This window comes from Entelurus aequoreus, linkage group LG20, assembly GCF_033978785.1.
Source record: "Entelurus aequoreus isolate RoL-2023_Sb linkage group LG20, RoL_Eaeq_v1.1, whole genome shotgun sequence".
Lineage (NCBI taxonomy): Eukaryota > Metazoa > Chordata > Actinopteri > Syngnathiformes > Syngnathidae > Entelurus > Entelurus aequoreus.
Genome location: NC_084750.1, coordinates 24,915,154 through 24,939,117, shown reverse-complemented (window position 1 = coordinate 24,939,117; position 23,964 = coordinate 24,915,154). Strand labels below are relative to the sequence as shown.

At 37.9% G+C, this 23,964-nt stretch overlaps 1 protein-coding gene across 2 annotated transcripts in view; it reads left to right on the top strand.

Annotated features, from left to right (window-relative positions):
* The first annotated feature begins 512 nt into the window (after window positions 1-512).
* Window positions 513-23,964, top strand: part of tnfaip8l2b (tumor necrosis factor, alpha-induced protein 8-like 2b) — a 28,074-nt gene continuing 4,622 nt past the window's right edge. Inside the window, exons 1-2 of one of the 2 annotated variants that reach the window (XM_062029729.1) lie at window positions 513-863; window positions 21,423-21,746. In XM_062029729.1, the coding sequence (XP_061885713.1) occupies window positions 21,429-21,746 (318 nt within the window). In that variant the 5' untranslated portion in view covers window positions 513-863; window positions 21,423-21,428. Of the gene's footprint in view, window positions 864-17,147; window positions 17,374-21,422; window positions 21,747-23,964 lie in introns of those variants that run through there. The other variant, XM_062029730.1, reaches the window with a different exon arrangement.

Sequence of the window (23,964 nt, the reverse complement as noted above, 5' to 3'; positions counted from 1 at the left end):
GGCCCACCAGTTCGTTTTATTCGGCAAGTCACATCATTTAATGTTATTCACCACATAATTGTATCGTAGCTCGCCAAATCCTTTTATCGTGGTCCGCCTTGTAATTTAATGTTGTCTGCGACATAATTTTACAGTGGCCTGCCACGTCATTTTATAGTAGACCCTGTATGCCTGCATGCAGCTTGTTTGGAGGAAGTATGACGGAAAGAAAGACTGTTTTGTAAATATCTCAGCCACGGTTTGATTTCAAATTTTCGGGACTCGTGCAGATTGCAAATACAAAAAAAAAACTGGCATTGATGGGTAAGAAAAGTTGCATAATCGTGGAACGAGAGAGAGCGGGAGAGAGAGAGAGAGAGAGAGAACGCAGCTCCAACAGCAGCTGCATTCCAGAAAGGTGAACACACACACACACACACACACACACACAAAAAGGTATAAGCCGCTCCCCTTTCAGGCGGCTGCACGGCTGGCTTACATTCTTTGTGCATTGACTTGTCAGGACAAGCAGACGCACAACGTCAGCAGTCCACAAGCAGTCAGAGGGATGAGTTGGGGGCACCACGGCAGCCTAGTTCCAATCTAGCAGGGCCACTCACACTAGTCAGTGCAGGGAGAGCGAGAGAGAGAGAGAGAGAGAGAGAGAGAGAGAAACAGAAACACACACACACACTCACACACACACACACACACACACACACTGAGGGGTGTGTCAATACATGTTTAGTTCCTCAAGGAAGTACAAGTCCAGCTTATCAGAAGCAAGAGAGGCGAGTGCAGAAGACTTGGTTGGAAAATGAAGCGCTGCCATTGAGGTCAGAGCGCCAGTGCCATAGCCAGCCGCAGGACGACCACACGCTCAGGTAAGACGCACACCTTGTTGTGAAACAGGGTTCTTGACACTTCCTTCATGTTGAGACGTGTGTGTGTGTGTGTGTGTGTATGCTTATGTGTGTGTGACACGTCTACGCACACACACATGCTGACATGTGGAGCTCCGTTGTGTGTTAGAGTTGCTCAACGTGGACTTTGACCCCCCCTCCCACACACACACACACCGAGATGGCGAGGACCACAGACTGACAGAGGAGCACCTTGGCGGTACAAAGGCAAGCGGCCATGGCGGGCCAACTGTCAGCTGTCAGTTTCGCTTCCCTTGAGGGGCGGTGCCAGTGCGCCGCAAGCTTGAGCAACGTCCACTTGTGCAAGAGCACCGTTTCCTTTTGCGCGCGCTCAACACCATGAAGACGAACGCAGGGCACAACTTTTAGAGCCGGGTGTCAAACTCATTTTATCTCAGGGGCCACGTAGAGAAAAATCCATTCCCAGGTGGGCCGGACTGGTAAAATCATGGCATGATAACTTCAAACTAAAGACAATTTCAGCTTGCTTTTTTTTTTTTGGTTTAAAAATAGAACAAGCACAATCTAAAAACAGTCATCCATTTTTTACCGCTTGTCCCGTTGGGGTCGCGGGGGGTGCTGTAACCTATCTCAGCTGCATTCGGGCATTCGCATGCAATCTGAAAACATACAAATCACAATGTTTTTTTTTGTTTTTATATACACTTACATGTTGCTGTTCATAGTAGTCGATCTTCATTTGTCGTGATTTTATAATTTCTGAATAAATGACGTGATAATGTTCATCAGTCAAATAGGTGAGCCTGGCAGAGTTTTAAAATGCTCTTATTGGTGCAAAATTGTAATCTATCAGAAGGTGTAATAAATAGTAATATCAAAATCCAATTAGAGGATGTGATTAATTTAATTTACTCATTTTCCTCAACTGATGTACTAGCATCATGTGGATTATTGTGTACACATGTAGCATCATTTACAACAAAACTTGTGAATTTGGATTCATTTCATGAATCACACATGAAGTTAGATGGGGATACATGTTATGGATACACATCATTTTATCTTGGACCACCACTTCATTTTAATTTGACCTGTCACATCATGTAATGTTGTTCGCCACATCATTTTATGGTGGCCGACCACATCATTTTACGTGGCCCACTGCACCATTTTTTTGTGGACCGCCACATCATTGTAATGTGGCCTGCCACATTAATGTGGCTCGTCACATCATTTTACTTTGGCCTGTCATATCATTTTATCGTGGCCAACCACTTAATTTAACGTTGTCTGCCACATCATTTTATTTTAGCCCGCCACATCATTTTATGTGGCCTACCCCGTTATTAATGTGGTGAGCTGTATCTTTTTAAGGTCGACCACCAAATCTTCCTGTTTTTAAAAAATATATTTTTATTAGTATTTATTTAATATACTAACAGCATTTCATGATTAATATTTATAAATTAAGATTCCTAATAAATGACACTAGAATAAGCACACATTTGATTGGTAAATCATAGTGTAACGACCTGGAATGACACTTTATGTGTGGTATTGGAGTTGTCCGACTTTTTGTGTGGCTGTAAACGCATCACTGGCTAAGTGCCATATGTGCATGTGTTGGCGCAAGTGAGAAAGAGCGAGCGGCTGCTGTTGATATAACAAAGTTGCTTTTGGTCTGGTTTGTACTGCAGAAAATGACCACTTTTGCTAGATATCATTTTTTTTACTAATGTTTTGGTGATGTGTTTATGGCCGACAATAAAGAGTTTTGCTCAGTAAAGTGATGGATGGAATTCATGTCCTCAAAGCGTCTCGACAGACGTTACAATATTTGAACAATGATGACGAAAACTGTTTTCTCTGTCGTGTCCGTGTCGTGTTGAAAATTGTTATGCGCTTATTTTTTTATTTGATTTTGTGCGTGGCATAGATTTGCCGTGCGCAGAGGACTCTTGAGCAGTGTGCAATTGCACAGGCGCGCACTTTAGAGAGAACGTTGCCTACCACGTCATTTAAATGTCCCCCGAAAGAATGGAAATTTAAAAAAAATTGAGGCCTGCATTTCGGGCCTGAAGAAGGTAGAAAAAGAACCCATCTGGTCCCAACGATAAATGAGGAGCCAAAGAAGATACAAACTGCACCCAAAAGGGTGCCCCGACCCCCGGATGTTGAACCTTTTGGAGCACCGGGACTTCTACGGGTACTTTGGGACTTTCAGATCCGTGCGTTCTCTTGTACAAATAGATACGCTCCAATCCTTTAAGGGTCACTCAAAAAAATTACCCCTAAAAAGGTGCTAGCCCCATTCTACAAGTACCCCAACCCGTCTGGGACTCTCGTCTTTCCCTGTGGCCACGTAACAGATTTAAGTGAGATTTAACCAGATTTAACCATTTAAGTGTCCGTCCCTGCACGCTCAGAACTAAAAGGCCCTCAGGTACGGTCATAAAGCTGCAGAGTTCACCCAAAAACATCAATTGAATAAGGCTTATCTTATAAATATATTTTCTTATATATTGTCTTTTGGAATGCAAGTGGAGACACACCATGGCAGCTGTGTGTGGTATTTGGTGTTCATCAGATGGAAGTCATGTGACTGTTTTATAGGTGTAGTCAATGATGGGCGAGTGTTATGAACACAAACATTACATCAGGGATGTCCAGACTTTTTCCACTGAGGGCCACACACTGAAAAATTAAAGCATGCGGAGATCATTTTGATATTTTTCATTTTTAAAACCAATACAATATATAGATTTTTCTAACCTTTTGGTCTCAGTTATAAAACATTTTTAAAAGTAAGTCATACTATATATATATACATATATATATATATATATATATATATATATACATATATATATATATTTTTTTAAATTTTATTCACCACTTAAAACTCGATCAGGGGTGTCAAACGTAAGGCCCAAGGGCCGGATCAGGCCCGCAAACAGGTTTTATCCGGCCTGCGAGATGAGTTTGCTAAGTATAAATATGAGCCGAAATTTTTGAATGAAAGAAACTGCTTTTCCAAAAGTGTCCACTGGATGTCGCAATAGCAATTCTTTGTACCTTCGTAGATGATTTTTTAATCTTGATGGATTGAAAATCAACACCAATGAGTTGACTGATGAACAATATCACATAATTTATTCAGAAAATATATATAACGACAAATAAAGAACTCAGCAGCGCATAAACTTTTTGCGTGGGATGAAAAGAGCACAGCTCCCTCCCCCCATTCTCACTACATTCTACAGAGGCACTATAGAGAGTCTACTGACCAACAGCATCTCTGTCTGGACTGGAGCCTGCAGTGCCTCAGACTGGAAGTCTCTGCAGAGAGTGGTGAGGACGGCGGAAAAGATCATCAGGACTTCTCATCCTCTTATCCAGGAGATCGCAAAAAGCCGCTGCCTGACCAGGGCTCAGAAAATCTGCAAAGACTCCTCCCACCCCCACCAAGGACTGTTTTCACAGCTGGACTCTAGAAAGAGGTTCCGCAGCCTCCGAAGCAGAACCTCCAGGTTCTGTAACAGCTTCTTCCCTCAGGCCGTAAGACTCCTGAACGCATCATAATTATCCCCTCAACTCCCCCCAAAATGGATTAACTCGCTGGAATAAAAAAGACAATATAACATACGTCCATAAACGTGGATGCATATGAAAAAGTGCAATATATTTATCTGTACTGTAACCTATTTATTTATTCATATCTGCACCTTATTGCTTTTTTATCCTGCACTACCATGAGCTAATGCAACGAAATTTCGTTCTTATCTGTACTGTAAAGTTCACATTTGAATGACAATAAAAAGGAAGTCTAAGTCTAATACTGTGTGTATGTACAGTATGTATATATATATATATATATATATATATATATATATATATATATATATATATATATATATATATATATATATATATATATATATATTAGGGCTGTGAATCTTTGGGTGTCCCACGATTCGATTCAATATCGATTCTTGGGGTCAAGATTCGATTCAAAATCGATTTTTTTTTCAATTCAACACGATTCTCGACTCAAAAACGATTTTTTTCCCCGATTCAAAAGGATTCTCTATTCATTCAATACATAGGATTTCAGCAGGATCTACCCCAGTCTGCTGACATGCAAGCAGAGTAGTAGATTTTTGTAAAAAGCTTTTATAATTGTAAAGGACAATGTTTTATCAACTGATTGCAATACTGTAAATTTGTTTTAACTATTAAATTAACCAAAAATACGACTTATTTTATCTTTGTGAAAATATTGGACACCGTGTGTTGTCAAGCTTATGAGATGTGATGCAAGTGTAAGCCACTGTGACACTATTGTTCTTTTTTTTATTTATTTATAAAAGTCTAATGATAATGTCAATGAGGGATTTTTAATCACTGCTATGTTGAAATTGTAACTAATATTGATACTGTTGTTGATAATATTCATTTTTGTTTCACTACTTTTGGTTTGTTCCGCATGTTTGTGTCTCCTCTCAATTGCTCTGTTTATTGCAGTTCTGAGTGTTGCTGGGTTGGGTTTGGTTTTTGAATTGGATTGCATTGTTATGGTATTGCTGTGTATCGTTTTGTTGGATTGATTAATTAAAAAAAAATAAAAAATTAACTTTAAAAAAAAATAAAAAATTTTTTAAATAAAAATCAATTTTTTAAAAATGAGAATTGACACCCCTAACACATATATATTATATATATATATATATTTTTTTTAATTCATCGCTTAAACCTTTAGATCAACTTCAGGTCTATTTGTTGACAAAACGCTAATAATTTTTTAATTGTTTTTTAATGTATATGCCCTTTTTGTCAAAATACTGTTTTCATGGCAAAAACACTAAATATGCAATATTTCCCCCCCACCCCAAAAAAAATCAAAGTGGAATATTTGATCTGAAGTAATTGGAGCATTGAATAGGTAAAAAATTCATAACAACATTGATTTTATTCATTATTATTTTTTGAGCAATGAGAGTTTAAAAAAAAAAAAAATTTAAATCCTACTAAAGTTCTTGGGCACCTAAAAAGGCCCCATTCGTAAAAGTCAAAGCATGTGTGGGGCTATTTTGATATTTTTAATTCTAAAAACCAATACAATATATACAGTAGATATTTAAACCATTAGGGCTCCCCTGCAGTTTGGTCTCAGGGACCCCCCCGGGGTGTCAGTCATAAAACTGTTAAAAAATAATTCAAAACTTAAATATTTAGTTCAACTTCAGGTCTATATCTGTCAATATGAAGTTAAAAAAACAAAAACAAAATTCAATGTTTTATGTCTTTTTTGTTAAATGGCAAAAAAATGCAATATTTTCCTCCAAAAATATTTTCTAAGTGGTACATTTGATGTGAAGTAATTGGAGCCTTAAACAGGTCAATAATTCATAACGTTGATTCATTCATTATTTTTATTTTTTCAAAGTAATGAGTTATAAAAAAAGGTAATCCCACTAAAATTCTTGGGGATCTAAAGGGCCCCACTCATAAAAGTGTTTGACAAAAGGTCATACTTTATTCTTTTTACTTTCAACACTTAAGTCTCTAGATCATGGCTCCCCAAACTACGGCCCGCGGGCCAGATACAGCCCGCCGGTGTCCAAAAGTTTTATTTTTACTATATATTTTTTTCATCTTACCTTTTTCGCCCACCCATCAATCCATTTTCTACTGCTTGTTACTGGGTAAAAAAAATTATAAATAAAAATGTCATTTATATATTTTTTCATCTGTCCTTTTTCGTCCATCCGTCAATCCATTTTCTACTGCTTGTTACCGGGTATAAAAAATTATTATTATTTTTTTTTAATCTGTCCTTTTTTGCCCATCCATCAATCCATTTTCTATCGCTTGTTACTGGGTCTCCTAGCCGCGCAAGCAAATCATATCGTCTAAAAATGCATTTTCCCATCGATAACGTGACGTCATCACGCGTGCGGCGCAAAGTCGGGTGAGAGCGTGGCAAGTCAATTAGTGCACGGGGGAAAAAATTGGCGAAATCTTTGTACTCCGAGTGTAGAGTTTTTAAACATAAGTGGACATATGACTTTTTTTTGTTCAATGTAAGGAAAAGTCAGTTATATATAAATATATATATATAATTTTTTTTTTGACCCAATGCGGTCCCCGGGTCAAAAACTTTGGGGACCCCTGCTCTCGATCAACTTCATATCAAACTGTAGTTTATAAGTTTGTATTGTTGTTTTTTTCAAATTTGTTTTTTTATGCCCTTTTTTGTCAAAGGAAACACAAAATATGCAATATTTTTCCCAAACAATATTTAATAATAGAATAAACTGTAATAAACGCGACCCTGAAATGGACAACCGGTATAAAATGGGTGGGTGGATGGAAAAAAAAAGTACAGTTTAAATAAAAATGGCAGCTTTGGGTTATTAGAGTCAATATTGCAACTTTTTCTCGTTACATTTGACCTGTTTGCTCTTTTATTCCACTTTTTTATGCTTTTTTTTAATAGTATGTGCCGCACTTTGGACACCCCTGCACTACAACATCGCTGTTGTGTTTCTTGTGAACACACAAAACAAAAAAAAACAAGTTCATCAATTGTGGTCAAGTTGTCTCTCTCGATGCAGACCACCTTCGATGCTTTGCCTTCCTAACATTATCCTGGCACTTCCCAGCAGGCACAAGACATTGATACAACGTTGATTATACGTGCTTGTCCTTTCAAACTGACTTCTAAACAACGTTGCAAAATAGTTGTATTTGTCAATCGATACCACGTCGATGTCCAACGTTGGATCCACGTTGTTGGTTGGGAAATGACCAAAATTCAAATGGTCAAATCAACGTCACAATCTGACATTGAATAAACGTTGTCAAAAAGCATCTTGTTTCAACGTTGTATTTGTGTGGTAGAATGTTGGTTGGGAAATTACCAAAATTCAATGGTCAAATCAACGTCAGAACCCAACATTGATTAGATGTCGTCAAAAAGCATGTTGTTTCAACGTTGTATTTGTGTTGTAGAATATTGGTTGGGAAATGACCAAAATTCAATGGTCCAATCAACGTCAGAACCCAACATTGATTAGACGTTGTCAAAAAGCATGTTGTTTCAACGTTGTATTTGTGTTGTAGAATATTGGTTGGGAAATGACCAAAATTCAATGGTCAAATCAACGTCACAACCTGACATTGAATAAACGTCGACAAAAAGCATGTTGTTTCAATGTTGTATTTGTGTTGTAGAACACTGGTTGGGAAATGACCAAAATTCAACGGTCAAATCAACGTCACAACCCAACATTGATTAAACGTTGTCAAAAAGCATGTGTCAACGTTGTATTTGTGTTGTAGAATATTGGTTTTGGAAATGACCAAAATTCAATGGTCAAATCAACGTCACAACCTGACATTGAATAAACGTTGTCAAAAAGCATGTTGTTTCAACGTTGTATTTGTGTTGTAGAATATTGGTTTTGGAAATTACCAAAATTCAATGGTCAAATCAACGTCACAACCTGACATTGAATAAACATCGACAAAAAGCATGTTGTTTCAACGTTGTATTTGTGTTGTAGAATATTGATTGGGAAATTACCAAAATTCAATGTTCCAATCAACGTCAGAACCCAACATTGATTAGACGTTGTCAAAAAGCATGTTGTTTCAACGTTGTATTTGTGTTGTAGAATATTGATTGGGAAATTACCAAAATTCAATGTTCCAATCAACGTCAGAACCCAACATTGATTAGACGTTGTCAAAAAGCATGTTGTTTCAACGTTGTATTTGTGTTGTAGAATATTGATTGGGAAATTACCAAAATTCAATGTTCCAATCAACGTCAGAACCCAACATTGATTAGACGTCGTCAGAAAGCATGTTGTTTCAACGTTAGGTTTGATTGCTCAACATCAGGACCAAATTCAACAAGTTCTAAATGCTGTTTCAATGTCTCGTGCCTGCTGGGTTTGTCATTGGTAAGCGCCACCAGAGATGCCGAGCGGAGGCTTAAAAGGTGGAGGAAGCCTCCTGCGCCTTTCACGAGGTCTCTGATGTTCAACTTTGCTTTACTTTGCATCCTCAAAGAGGAGCAGGAAGGAGAGGAGTTGGATGTCAACATGTTGCTACATGTGAGGAATGCGACATATTTACTAGTGCCACAGTCATCCCGCATGCTTCTTGGCCGGACAAACACTGGAAGGTCCAGTGGACTGAAGGTTCTATGTCCTCCTCACTACGACAGCAGAACATTAGCATCAACAATGGCACTGAGCAAACATTCCAGATCATCCACGCTATAGACGCCCTACTTTGTCGCCCAACTCGCCATATTCTTTCGCCCGCCATTTAACTTCATAGTTTAGCGCAGGGGTTCTTAACCGGGGCCCACTCGAATATTAACACTGAATTAGCAATCTTATTCTTGATTTTAATCATCATGACTGTTTACAACCTTGTCAGATTGTATAAAAAATGCGTTAATCACAAATATTATTATGTATCTAACACATAAACCTTAGGCTTTGGTCAGACTGATTAGAAAAATAAGCACTAACCAAATATACTGCATAAGAATGGGCCCATAAATCACTGATACTGATACAACTAAGCTGTCAATTAAATTAAAGTGCAAATGAAAATACAGCTTCAGCACTTTAGTCATATTTTTTGCACTTAAGAAACTTCTCCATGATTATAGCTCCGGACTTCTTCTGCTTGTTAGAACTTGTCATTATTGCCACAAGTGGCAGGAAAGTGTATCACAACTGAGTACCACTGCGGCCCGTACGGACCACAGCAGAGAAACAGATATGAGTGACAACTTCACCACAACTGATGGACTTGTTTATTTTTGGTTTTGTGTGTTCACAAGAAACCCTATGGTTGAGAAACACTGGTTTAGTGTAATTGTGGCAGCTAATAGTTAAATAACATATAGCAACCTAGTACAAAGAACATTAACTACAATAGCAGACACAAAAAACAACAACACAAAGAGCAACTTCCTGTAAGCAAGCTGAAGTGTCTGACCATTTCAACAATGTCAAAATATGAGAATTTTTTGTGTGTGATTGTTGCATCCTAAAATGCTTGAATTCGTGGAAGTTGCTGGGGTGTCCAAAGTGCGGCCCGCGGCACATTCTAAAAATAAATTTTTTTAAACATACAAGAGTGGAATAAAAGAGCAAATAAATGTAATGTAACGAGAAAAGTTGCACTGTTGACTTGAATAACACAAAGCTGCTAGCAGACTGTTTTTTTCTTTAAAACATTGCTCAAAATAAAATGAATCAATATCAATGGTGTTATGAATTATTGACATATTTAAGGCTTCAATTACTTCACATCAAAATATTTTACTTTGAAAATATTTTCGTGGAAAACATTGCATATTTTGTGTTTGCCATAAAAAAGAACCAAATTTGACAAAAAAGGACATCAAACAAAAAACAATTAAGACTCATAATGGACGGATCGATATTAAGTTGATTTACAGACTTAAAGGGGAACTCTACTTTATTGGTATTTTTGCCTATCGTTCACAATCATTATGAGAGAAAATAAGACAAAAGCTGTTTTTTTGCATTCTAACATATACAAATAGGCTAAGTCTAGGTAGCTAACAATGCAGCTAACGGGAGCAATCAATTCTACCTATAAATCACTTTAAAATGCATTCAAAAACTGTCAACAATACTTCATTTACGTTCCGTAACCTGTATAATTGTTATTGTAAGAGCGAACACTGAGGAACTCTTTTTCTAGTGTACTAACACATCGGCGTGCTTCCGTATTAGCCGTAAAGGCTAACTACGGCAAGAGATAAGCTAGCTTCTACGTCAGCACGAATCGGGTTTCAGTTTGTAATGCATAACACAATGTGATAGGACACCAATCTGTACTGACTGAAAAACATGAACAATAGTATTATAGAATCTGTAAAGTATTATTTCATGTTTTGTTTGTACACAGCTAGCTCGACAGGGTATGTACTGTAGTTGTAATAACATGCATGGCGTGCTGCGTGTATCATGATCGATATTATAGCCAATTGTCTATTTAGTCCATCCAGCTGGCCCGGGACGTTTTTCCCGGTTTATTTTGGTAAGCACTCCATTTATGTCAAAATGGCATGGCTTCAAGATCCAACAATAATAATAATAAAAAAAATATATGCGACTTATTTTTAAAAATGTTATGACTGAGACCATTTCAGTCATAAAAATGTTAATAAGTCACATATAAATTATATGTGACTTCTTTTTAACATTTTTATGACTGAAAGGGTCTCAGTCATAACAATTTTAAAAAGAAGTCACAATTTTTTTCATTATTGCTCTTATTGGATCTTGAAGCAATGCTATTTTGACATAAATGGAGTGCTTACCAAAATAAAAACATTATATGTGACTTATTTTTAAATTTTTTATGACTGAGACCCTTTTATAAAAATGTTAAAAATAAGTCACATAAATATATTTTTAAAATGTATGTCAAAATAGCATGGCTTCAAGATCCAATAATAACAATAATTTAAAAAATATATATGTGACTTAATTTTAACATTTTTATGACTGAGACCCTTTCAGTCATAAAAATGTTAAAAAGAAGTCACATATCTTTTGTTTATTATTGCTATGACTAGATCTTGAAGCCATGCTATTTTAACATAAATGGAGTGCTTACCAAAATAAAAACATAGTATATGACGTATTTTTAACATTTTTATGACTGAAATGGTCTCAGTCATAAAAACGTTAAAAATAAGTCATATATTATGTTTTTATACAGCATGACTTACTTTTAAAAAAAATTATGACTGAGACCCTTCCGAAGGTGGCGACTTGTCCTGGGTGTACCCCCGCCTTCAACTTTTTTTTTTTTTTTTTTTCGTTTGCTCCATGCTTTTTTAAGCTGTAAAGCACTTTGGTTCAATCTAAAAAGTTGTTGAAAATGTGCTATATAAATAAAGTTGACTTGACTTGACTTGACTATATTCAATTGAATAGACTGCAAAGACAAGATATTTAATGTTCAAACTGAGAAACATATTTTTTTTTTTTGCAAATAAGCACTAGCTTAGAATTTAATGGCAGCAACACATTGCAAAAAAGTAATATCGCTTACGTGCAGTGATTTCTCCAGATTCTCTGAACCTTTTGATGTTATTACGGACCGTAGATGGTGAAATCCCTAAATTCCTTGCAATAGCTGGTTGAGAAATGTTGTTCTTAAACTGTAGGACAAATTGCTCACACATTTGTTCACAAAGTGGTGACCCTCGCCCCATCATTGTTTGTGAATGACTGAGCATTTCATGGAAGCTGATTTTATACCCAATCATGTTCCCAATTAGCCTGTTCACCTGTGGGATGTTCCAAATAAGTGTTGGATGAGCAATCCTCAACTTTCTCAGTCTTTTTTGCCACTTGTACCAGCTTTTTTGAAACATGTTGCAGGCATCAAATTCCAAAGGAGCTAATATTTGCAAAAAATAACAAAGTTTTCCAGTTCGAACGTTAAGTATTTTGTCTTTGCTGTCCATTCAATTGAATATAGGTTGAAAAGGATTTGCAAATCATTGTATTCTGTTTTTATTTACGATTTACACAACTGGTTTTGGGTTTTGTAGTAAAAGTTTGGTGCGGCGTGAGTGTGGTTAACACTCGTGCCTCACCGTGAGGAGGTCCTGGGTTCGATTTCCCAACTTAGGGGTCTTTCTGTGCGAAGTTTGCATTTTCTCCCTCTGACTGCGTGGGTTCTCTCTGGTTAATCCGGCTTCCCCTCACCTCCAAATACATGCACCTGGGGATAGGCCGGTATTCCCAGTATTCTACTGTAAATTCTATAAGTTTCTTTGTGAACAGGTTAACAATATATCGTTTTTTTTAGAGGCAATCATCATTATTCATTATCAATAGTGCTACTGTATTTCTATTGGTATTTGTATTGCTCCATTTGTAGTGTAATAATGTTCATTGTCATTTCTTCACTTTTACCATCATATTTGTACATATCCTATTTGCTGATGTTGTTCTATTGTTGTTGTCATTGTTATTGTTGTGTTTGCTGCTATTGTCGTCTCTGTCTTACCCCCATCTTGGCCCCACAATCTCCCCCTCTGTCTTCCTCCCCCCCCCCTTTCTATCCTCTCCTGCTCCGGCCCGGCTGCACCAAATGATAATATAAACCATTTAAATAAAGTCAAATACAAATAAGGCAACAACAGAAGTATCCCACACTTGTCTTTTGTAAAGTACATTTGTACAGCCGATATGGCAATATGATTTGCCTGAGTAGCTGGACAATAAATAAATAACTAAATATATATATATATATATATATATATATATATATATATATATATATATATATATATATATATATATATATATATATATATATATATATATATATATATATATAAAATGTTTTTTTTTTGTTTTGTTTGTTTTTTACAGAGTGTACAATAACACTTGATTAATTTACGATGCAAAACCAAGAAAACACGCATTTTCCAAAAAAAAACAAAAAACATTGTTTTTTTAATAGCAATTTACTGTAAGCAAAAACAGTTATCAAATGTAAAATTAACTGCATTTTTTTCCAATGATTTCCTGGCAACCATAAATTGTGCATATTTTTTTTTTTTTTTACAGTGTATACAATAACACTTTTGATTAACTTACGATGCAAAACGACCAAGAAAACACACATTTTTTGATTTGTGATTCGGAAGTAAATACTTCCAGTGAAGTAAATACTTGCTGAGATACACAGCTAACTGTCACTTCATTAGGCACACCAAAGATAACAATGTTTTGCTTCCCCAGTGCTTTGACTCCGCCTCCCTTGTGACCGATGAAACAAAAACATCTTGTGAAGTGTCTTCATATCCCCCGCAGGGAAAGGGCAGCGTTTCTAAGGTGCCGCACTGGTTCCTGGCTATGGTTAACGCTGAACCTTAACGTGATAATCTTAGCTCGTACTTCTTCCAGAGCTGTGATTCAAAGGTGGTGTTTACCCAGAATCCCAGCGGTTAGTTCTAGTGATGACATTAACAGCAAACAGGCGTGGGCCTGCCTCAGCTATGCGGCTCGCCTCCAGATCTTGTCGGCACAGGCAGCAAGTTGCACACAAGAGCGTCTCTCTTTGCACACTCGCCTTCTTCTGCTGCCTCTACTGCGCCCGGCGGAGGCAGACAGGAAGTGGATGAAGTGGAAGCACACATAACTGAAGATCTGACATGCTCGGTGTGGGAGTGGATGCCGCGGCTGTCCAACTTGTTTACAAGAGGAAACGTCGTGCTTGGACACCAAAACACGGAGAATAAGACGAAGCAGAAATGATCTGGGATGCACTTTGTAGCTATATTTAGCGAGTAGAGGTACGGGTTAAAAGCAGTGTTTGGAAAAAAGTTATAGTTACTTTGCCGAAAAAAAGTATATGAATTACTACCAGAATTACTTTTTAATACATGTAATTGCTGTATTTTTATATTAGCCGCACGGACTATAATATTTAGATATATAGGTTGCGAAATGAATTATTTACACAGAAAGATTTTGTAAATGTTTGTTTATATACCTTAATCGTATACAAATGGTGTCTGTAACGCGGCAGTAAAACGATTGATCGAACAAAACAGAGGTCATCGTCATGGACCCACTAGCTGCGGAAGCTAGCTCTCCAATCAGCTAAACCAGGGGTGTCCAAACTTTTTACCTTGGTGGCCGCGTTGGGCTAAAAATATTGGACAGGGGGCCGAAAGCTGACTGCATGTAAAGTAACATATATAAAGTGGGCTTGCACGCTGTGGTAATGCACACTCCCTGGGCTTGTGGTGGCGGATCTCTGCTCTTGCTTAGACTGCGGTTACAAACGATTTTGTGGAATAGCCTTCATTTCTAAGAACAAGAATAGACTGTCGAGTTTCAGATGAAAGTTCTCTTTTTCTGGCTATTTTTAGCGTTTAATTGACCCCACAAATGTGATGCTCCAGAAACTCAATCTGCTCAAAGGAAGGTCAGTTTTGTAACTTCTGTAACGAGCTAAACTGTTTTCAGATGTGTGAACATGATTGCACAAGGGTTTTCTAATCATCAATTAGCCTTCTGAGCCAATGAGCAAACACATTGTACCATTAGAACACTGGAGTGATAGTTGCTGGAAATGGGCCTCTATACACCTATGTAGATATTGCACCAAAAACCAGACATCTGCAGCTAGAATAGTCATTTACCACATTAGCAATGTATAGAGTGTATTTCTTTAAAGTTAAGACTAGTTTAAAGTTATCTTCTTTGAAAAGTACAGTGCTTTTCCTTCAAAAATAAGGACATTTCAATGTGACCCCAAACTTTTGAACGGTAGTGTATATATACATACATACATACATAGGTATTTGTATTGCTCCATTTATATATATATATATATATATATATATATATATATATATATATATATATACAGTATATATATATATATATATATATATATACAGTATATATATATATATATATATATATATATATATATATATATATATATATATATATATATATATATATATATATATATATATAAAAGTGTGTATATATATATATTGCGTCATGCATTTATTCCTTTATCAAATACAAGCGGTAACGAAAGTAACCGCAGTCTAAAAGCAAGAGCAGAGATCCGCCTCCACAAGCCCAGGAAGTGTGCATTACCACAGCGTGCAAGCCCCCTTTATCACTTTTATAAGTCCGATTGGAAACACTTTGAACGGCACTTCTTCACTGCTTTCAGCGGAAAGGCAAAGTGTGGCCCGGGGGATTTTTTTCTGATGCACCTCTTTTTTATGGCACTTTGGAGAAATAAAATCACCGTAAAAAAATTAACAAATTGAGCAAAAAGGCACAATGTAATAAGAAAAAGCTGAAATGTTGACATTGATAAGGAATACAAAGACAAATAATTGTCTTTAAATATACAGTACAGGCCAAAAGTTTGGACACCTTCTCATTTCAATGCGTTTTCTTTATTTTCATGACTATTTACATTGTAGATTGTCACTGAAGGCATCAAAACTATGACACCTGTGAAGTAAAAACCCTTTCAGGTGACTACCTCTTGAAGCTCATCGAGAGAATGTCAAGAGTGTGCAAAACAGTAATCAGAGCAAAGGGTGGCTTTTTTTGTTAAGTACATAACTCCACATGTGTTCATTCATAGTTTTGATATGACAATCTACAATGTAAATAGTCATGGAAATAAAGAAAACACATTGAATGAGAAGGTGTGTCCAAACTTTTGGCCTGTATTGTACATTTTTGCCTTTTTATTAGACTATTTTATTACAAATGACGTCACACTACCACCATATTGAAAGGATATTAATAACAATAATGTATGTTTTTTTTTTTAAACTTGAAGCCTCCACACCACTGCTATTCTTTTTAGAATGTGAAAAAGTTGACTATTGTTATTTACGATCATATATATAAGCACAGTATTATTTGTTTTGATTCACTTGTCGGTTATAGAATATTGCCTTTTTTTAATGCATAGTTATTATAATACTAAAACTTAAATTACCTGCAAAAATATGTAGATGCACAATGATTTTAATGGGGAACTGCACTTTTTTGGAATTGTGTGCATCATTCACAATCCCTATGTAAGACAAAAACACATATGTTTTAATTTTTAATGCATTCTATATCATAAATAAATGTTAGCATAAGTCAGCTAACAATGGAGTCAATGGTAGGTCCTCTATTGCGCCCACAAAACCCTCTAAATAAACATCCAAAAAACGGCTAACAGTACTTCATTTACATGTCGTGACCTGAATATTACCCAAGTATGAGCGATACTGTTGATATAAGCGCTAATGCAGACAAAATCATTTTAGCGGCGGATCGATCACAGAGAGCTAACTAGCGTATGCTGCTATATTGACATAAAGGGATGCTGCATCACCTCTGAGTTGGTGAAAGTTAATTTTAGATTATAAATCATGCTTCTCACCTGGATAGTAGAAGGTTGTGGAAATAAACCGACGAGTTGGTTGGTTGTGACCCCAAGATGCAGGAAACCTGAGAACGATGCGCAGGTAAGAGTCTTTTATTAAACTCAAAATAGGGAGAAGCAGTCATGCATGCAGAAGTCCTAAACATAATCAATCCTCGAGCCCTGAGGAACTGGTGAGGCAGGCATAAATAGCCGCCTGATTGGCAACTGCAACCAGGTGTGCCAGCCTGCCAATCAGGGACAGGTGAGGGAAAGCAGGAAGGGAAACAAAAATAAGAGCGCCGACAGGAAACAAACACCAAACAAGGAACCACCACCAGAAGTGAAGTGACAGATCGTCACATTGACATTCAATTTATACCCGGGAATATGGCAAGAATGACACAAAAAGACGCACGTTTTAACCCTTTGTGTGGATTATGATTAATTCTTCGTTTAAACGGGACGATACAAACATCCCATCAGTCGGCATCCCAGTGAGAGCAGACATTGTCCAGTAAGTGATTGTTTTATCATGGTTTTTGTCTTTCATGAAGTCTGCAGGATTAGTAGTGTTAGAAGGACTTAGCGACTGTTGGGATGCGTCTGTGAAATTAATACGCCGCTGTATGCTTAAAATGTCTTACTATATTACATACACTATATTGCCAAAGGTATTTGGCCACCTGCCTTTACTCACATGTGAACTTGAAGTGCCATCCCATGGAATTGTCCAAAATGTTTTGGTATCCTGCAGCAAAGTTCCGTTCACTGGAACTAAAGGGCCAAGCCCAATTCCTGAAAAACAACCCCACACCATAATTCCTCCTCCACCAAATTTCACACTCGGCACAATGCAGTCCGAAATGTAGCGTTCTCCTGGCAACCTCCAAACCCAGACTGGTCCATCAGATTGCCAGATGGAAAAGAGTGATTCATCAGTCCAGAGAAGGCGTCTCCACTGCTCTAGAGTCCAGTGGCGACGTGCTTTACACCACTGCATCCCACGCTTTGCATTGGACTTGGTGATGTATGGCTTAGCTGCAGCTGCTCGGCCATGGAAACCCATTCCATTAAGCTCTCTGCGTACTGTACGTGGGCTAATTGGAAGGTCACATGAAGTTTGGAGCTCTCTAGCAACTGACTGTGCAGAAAGTCTTTGCACTAAGCGCTTCAGCATCCGCTGACCCCTCTCTGTCAGTTTACGTGGACTACCACTTGGTGGCTGAGTTGATGTTGTTCCCAAACTCTTCACTTTTCTTATAATAAAGTTGACTTTGGAATATTTAGGAGCGAGGACATTTTTACGACTAGATTTGTTGCACAGGTAGCATCCTATGACAGTTCCACGTTGGAAATCACTGAGCGCGGCCCATTCTTTCACAAATGTTTGTAGAAACAGTCTCCATGCCTAAGTGCTTGATTTTATACACCGGGCCAAGTGATTAGGACACCTGATTCTCATCGTTTGGATGGGTGGACAAATACTTTTGGCAATATAGTGTATATAGTTACAGCGTGTATATAAAACCTTGATGGCGGTTTGGGGATTTTTTAGAGCACTTTTTGAAACAAAATAGAGCGACTCACATTGACTCCAATGTTAGCTGACTTTCTAACGTTTATTTATGATTTAGAATGAATTAAAAAACTAAGAAAAATGTCTGTTTTTGTCTTTCATAAGGATTGTGAATGATAGGTAACATTTTAAATTCCCCTTTAAAAGACTGTTCGTTAGAGTAGTGCATTTACAAGTACATGGGTTGTGTTTAAAATAGGACTGAAAACCTTTTTTTATTCAGAAAGGCGTATACTTGCTAAGTATCAATACGATTTTTAACCTTGTCTTTTTGTTTTTATTGAGTACGTTTTGTCTCCTCCGCATTGTTTTTAACATGTTAACTTTGTAGCACTTTGAGTCCAGCTTGTTCAAAAGTAAATAAAATGTAATATTATTAATTATTCAGTTATTTTATCTTTATTGTAGCATCGTAAAAGGATTGACAACCATGGAAATTAATCGGTATCCGTATCGATTACTGAAACTCTGGTATCGTGACCACCCTACTAAGCACCTCCAACTAGATGTGAGGATGCAAATTGGGACTCATTGCAGTCCAACAAACGTCGTGGTCTCGCAGCTGGAAGATTGCTAGTTTGATTCCTGGCTTCCCTTCAGAGACACGTCAAAGAATCACAGAGGGAGCCCCTGAGGTTGTGTTGTAACTGTGGGATTAAAGTTTACAGAGGTAAACATCGGACCTCTGATGACCTCTCCTGGGTGTGTGTGTGTGTCCCGGCGGAGACATCAAAAGCCTCCGTGGAGTCACTTTGCTGCTGTTTTTCCCCAACAGCCATCACAAAGACACAAACAAGCATGTCGCTGTCCGCTAGCTAGGAGTTATTGCTGAATCAGTAAATATGACGAATTAGTTCAAACCTGGTTTTTTTCATTGTGCCGTTTGTGCGTCACTTTATAATTGACGAGCAGGTGTGAGAATGTTGTTGGTCCTGATGCCTCCATAAATATCTAGAAGGAAGTTCAACCACCTCATTTAGAGCACATGTCAAACTCAAGGGCCGTGGGATAGATCTCGCCCGCCACATCATTCAGTGTGGTCTGCCACTTCATTTAATGTGGTCCGCCACATCATTTAATGTGGTCCAGCACATTATTTGTTATGTTACTTACTGTGCCTTGTATATACATTTTTAATTTTATTTTTTATTTTTAGCTAAGTACCGTGTGACTTGTTGAAGGTTGGACTAGCAAAGTAAGATTTTCATTGTACGGCAAACTGTATGTTTAACTGTGCATATGACAATAAACAACCTTGAATCTTGAATTTAATGTGGTCCAGCCCATTATTTATTGTGGCCTGCCACATCATTAAATGTGGTCTTCCATATCATTTAATGTGGTCTGCCACATCCTTTAATGCCACATAATTTAAAGTGGCCCGCCACATCATTTAATGTAGTCTGCCACATCATTTAAGGTGGTCGACGCAATATCGTTTTCATTGAAGGTTGCCGGTCACGTTATTTAGGGTGGCCAGCCACATCATTTAAGATGGTCCGCCACATCATTTAATGTACCGGGGTTTTCCACATCATTTAATGTGGTTTGCCACAAAATATAATTTGATCTGCCACATAATTTAATGTGGTCCGCCATATAATTTAATGTGGTCAGTCACTTCATTTAAAGTGGACTGCGCCACATCATTTAACGTGGTCAACCACTTCATTTAAAGTGGTCTCCACCACATCATTTAATTTGGTCAGCCACATCATTTAAAGTGGCCTCCGCCATGTCATTTAATGTGCTCAACCACTTCATTTAAAGTAGCCTACGCCACATCATGTAACGTGGTCAGCCAATTAATTTAATGTGGCCCCCTCCACATCATGTAACATGGTCAGCCAATTAATTTAATGTGGCCCCCGCCACATCATTTAATGTGGTCAACCACTTCATTTAAAGTAGCCTCCGCCACATCATGTAACGTGGTCAGCCAATTAATTTAATGTGGCCCCCGCCACATCATTTAATGTGGTCAGCCAATTAATTTAACGTGGCCCCCGCCACATCATTTAATGTGGTCAACCACTTCATTTAAAGTAGCCTCCGCCACATCATGTAACATGTTCAGCCAATTAATTTAATGTGGCCCCCGCCACATCATTTAATGTGGTCAACCACTTCATTTAAATTGGCCAATCACTTCATTAAAGTGGACTCTGCCACATCATTTAATGTGGTCAGTCACATCATTTAAAGTGGCCAACTACTAAATGTAAAGTGGCCTCTGCCACATCATTTAATGTGGTCAACCACTTCATTTAAAGTGGCCTCCACCACATCATTTAATGTGGTCAGCCACTTCATTTAAAATGACCTCCACCACATCATTTAATGTGGTCAACCACTTCATTTAAAATGACCTCTGCCACATCATTTAACGTGGTCAAACACTTAATTTAAAGTGGTCAACCACTTCATTTATATTGGCCTAAGCCACATCATTTAATGTGCTCAGCCACATCATTTAATGTGGCCTCCGCCACATCATTTTAATGTGATCAGCCACGTCATTTAAAGTGGTCAACCACCTCATTTAAAGTGGTCAACCACCTCTTTAAAGCGGCTTCCGGCACATCATTTTAATGTGATCAGCCACGTCATTTAAAGTGGTCAACCACCTCATTTAAAGTGGTCAACCACCTCTTTAAAGCGGCTTCCGGCACATCATTTAATGCGGTCTGCCAAATTATTCAATATGGTCCGTCACATCATTTAACATGGTCCGCGACATTATTCAAGTGGTCTTCTACATCATTCAACGTGGTCCGCTATGTCATTTAATGTGGTCCTCTGAGGACAGCCATAATTGCGATGTGGCCCTCTATAAAAAAAAATTGACACCCTTGATTTAGAGGAAAGGGTGACAAAAAGACTTGTTAGCTATTCATCAATGAATGAATAGCTACATTTAAATAAATAAATACCAAATAAAAACAAACTTCAACCAACCAAATATTTGTCCTCTCCCCCCGACTCAGACTGCCATGGACCACTTCAGCTCCAAGGACATGGCCTTAAAGGTCCAGAAGAAGATCCTCAGCAGCGTGGCCAACAAAACCTCCGTCCAAATGTTCATCGACGACAACACCAGCGAAATCCTGGACGAACTGTACCGCTTCTCCAAGGAGTACTCGGGCAACAAGTCCGAGGCCCAGAAGGTGGTCAAAGACCTGATCAAGATCGCGGTGAAGATCGGCGTTCTGTTCCGAAACAACCGCTTCAGCACCGAGGAGCTGAGCCTGGCACAGGACTTTAAAAAGAAGTTACACCAAGGAGCCATGACGGCCATCAGCTTCTACGAGGTACACATCCACAACACCCAGCCGCCACAACGTTAAATGCTTACCGTACATTCATTTATTTGCGAAGACTCGCCTGGGAGACATCTGGACCGCCACAAATAGATTAGCTTGGTGGTTCTCAAACTTTTTTCACCAAATACCACCTCAGAAAACCATAATGACCACCATAATGACCAACATTAAAATACAGTAGCGTAGTAGGAGTAAAATTCAGGGGTCGGCAACCCAAAACGTTGAAAGAGCCATATTGGACCAAAAATAAAAAAAATAAAAATCTGTCTAAAAATCAAGGCACCGTACGGAGACAAACTGGACCTTATTCCAAAGGCTCGCTACCCGGAAAAAATACAAAATGGTGGAATTCACTCATTTGAGCACTTCCAATGGATGATAGATTTGAAAAAATAAATAAAAGTGGCGCCAAACTTGTCTATATTTTGTCAATGGAGTCAGTTTTTATACTTTAAACATTTAAATTCACTGCGCTACTGCTCCGAAAATAATACTCATTCATTTGTGTGCTTACCCAAGACTAAAGGTAAACAGACGACATTCTTTTTTCCAAAATACTGTACGTTGTCCGTAAACTCGCCCGCAGCAACTACAACCCTAGACTAACACCCTCCCCCCACCACATCCCACCTCCCCGAAATGTAATTAATCAAATGTAAATAATCAAACGTATGTACTTGTTCTTAAGCTTTCTGAGCTCACTATGTTCACTGCTCGCTGTACATATCCTACCAAGTCAGACCTACACTGTTTCAATGTCCATTTCTCAGATGATATTATTGTTGATGACTGAAGTGCTGATATCAACCAAACCTAACCCCCCCCCCCCCGCGCCCCCAACCCCCTCCACATCCCACCCTCCGGATTGTAAATAATGTAAATAATTCAATGTATATACTCTGATGATTAACTTGTGTGATGACTGTATTATGCTGATAGTATATATTTATACCATGAATTGATTAACGTGGACCCCGACTTAAACAAGTTGAAAAACTTATTCGGGTGTTACCATATAGTGGTCAATTGTACGGAATATGTACTGTACTGTGCAATCTACTATAAAAGTCTCAATCAATCAATCAATCAGCTGGCTTGGCTAACGCTAACAGTCTACTACATGCTACGAGTGCAACCGCATAAAACATGCTTTGATTCAAACTTACCAGTGTGAAAATGTCATGAACACACCAACATGGCGTTAAAAGTCATGTATGGTCGTCTCACGGCTGTTATCCAGGCTATATGCCGTCCCTTTATTAGCTTCACGCTGGAAATTAGAAAAATCTCAGTTAATAATGTCGTCAATCGGTATCGGCCACTGGCTAGCAGCTAATTATGTGCTTCCATACATTAATAATAATCACCTCCATTACGGAACATTAACTACATTTTCTAGGTTCTTACGTATCATTATCAAGTACCATCACTGGAGGACCACGCCAAACATGTTACACACTGAGAGTGAGCCAGGAGCAGACATGCTAATGGCTAAGCTAACTGCTCAGCTAGCTTGAAACACCGAGCAATAAGTGCTTAGTAAAGTTGCAGAAGTGAAGATAGAAGCATGTCTCAGCGAAAAGTAAGCAGTTTTTAGCAGGAAATGAGAGAAACAACTGTTGCTGTATCAGCATTGTCTCATTCAGTACATGACCATCCATAAATTGGTGTTGCTGATACCACGGGTAGTATCAGTATGTGATCGATACAAGAGTAATTATATATATATATTTTTTTCTCAATAATTTTGTCGTTTTCGTAATGTTTATAAACTCTGAGAATAATTTCGAGTACACAGAAGGACTTTGAGAGACAAAACCAAAGAATTAAAAAATTAGTAGAGTTACTTTTTGCTTTTTGGTAAGTTATTGTGTACTATTGACTTTGTTTTTGCTCAAACAATTATACGTAATAAAAGAGAATCAGGAAGTAGTTTACAAACTGTGTTGATGTTACACTGTCACTAGCACTCACCATTAATAAATGGAAAATGTTACAGTTAATAGATGTGATCTGAATCGGTATCGGCCGATCCCACTCATGAATGATCGAAATCGGCAGCATAAAACCCTGATCGGAACATCCCTACTGGACACCTCTGGAACTGCATACATCAGCATCCGAATTAGGAGCATTTGTAATAATTTTTGAAATATTTGACTATCATAATTCGTGATACATATCGTTACCGCAAGAGGTTGCAATA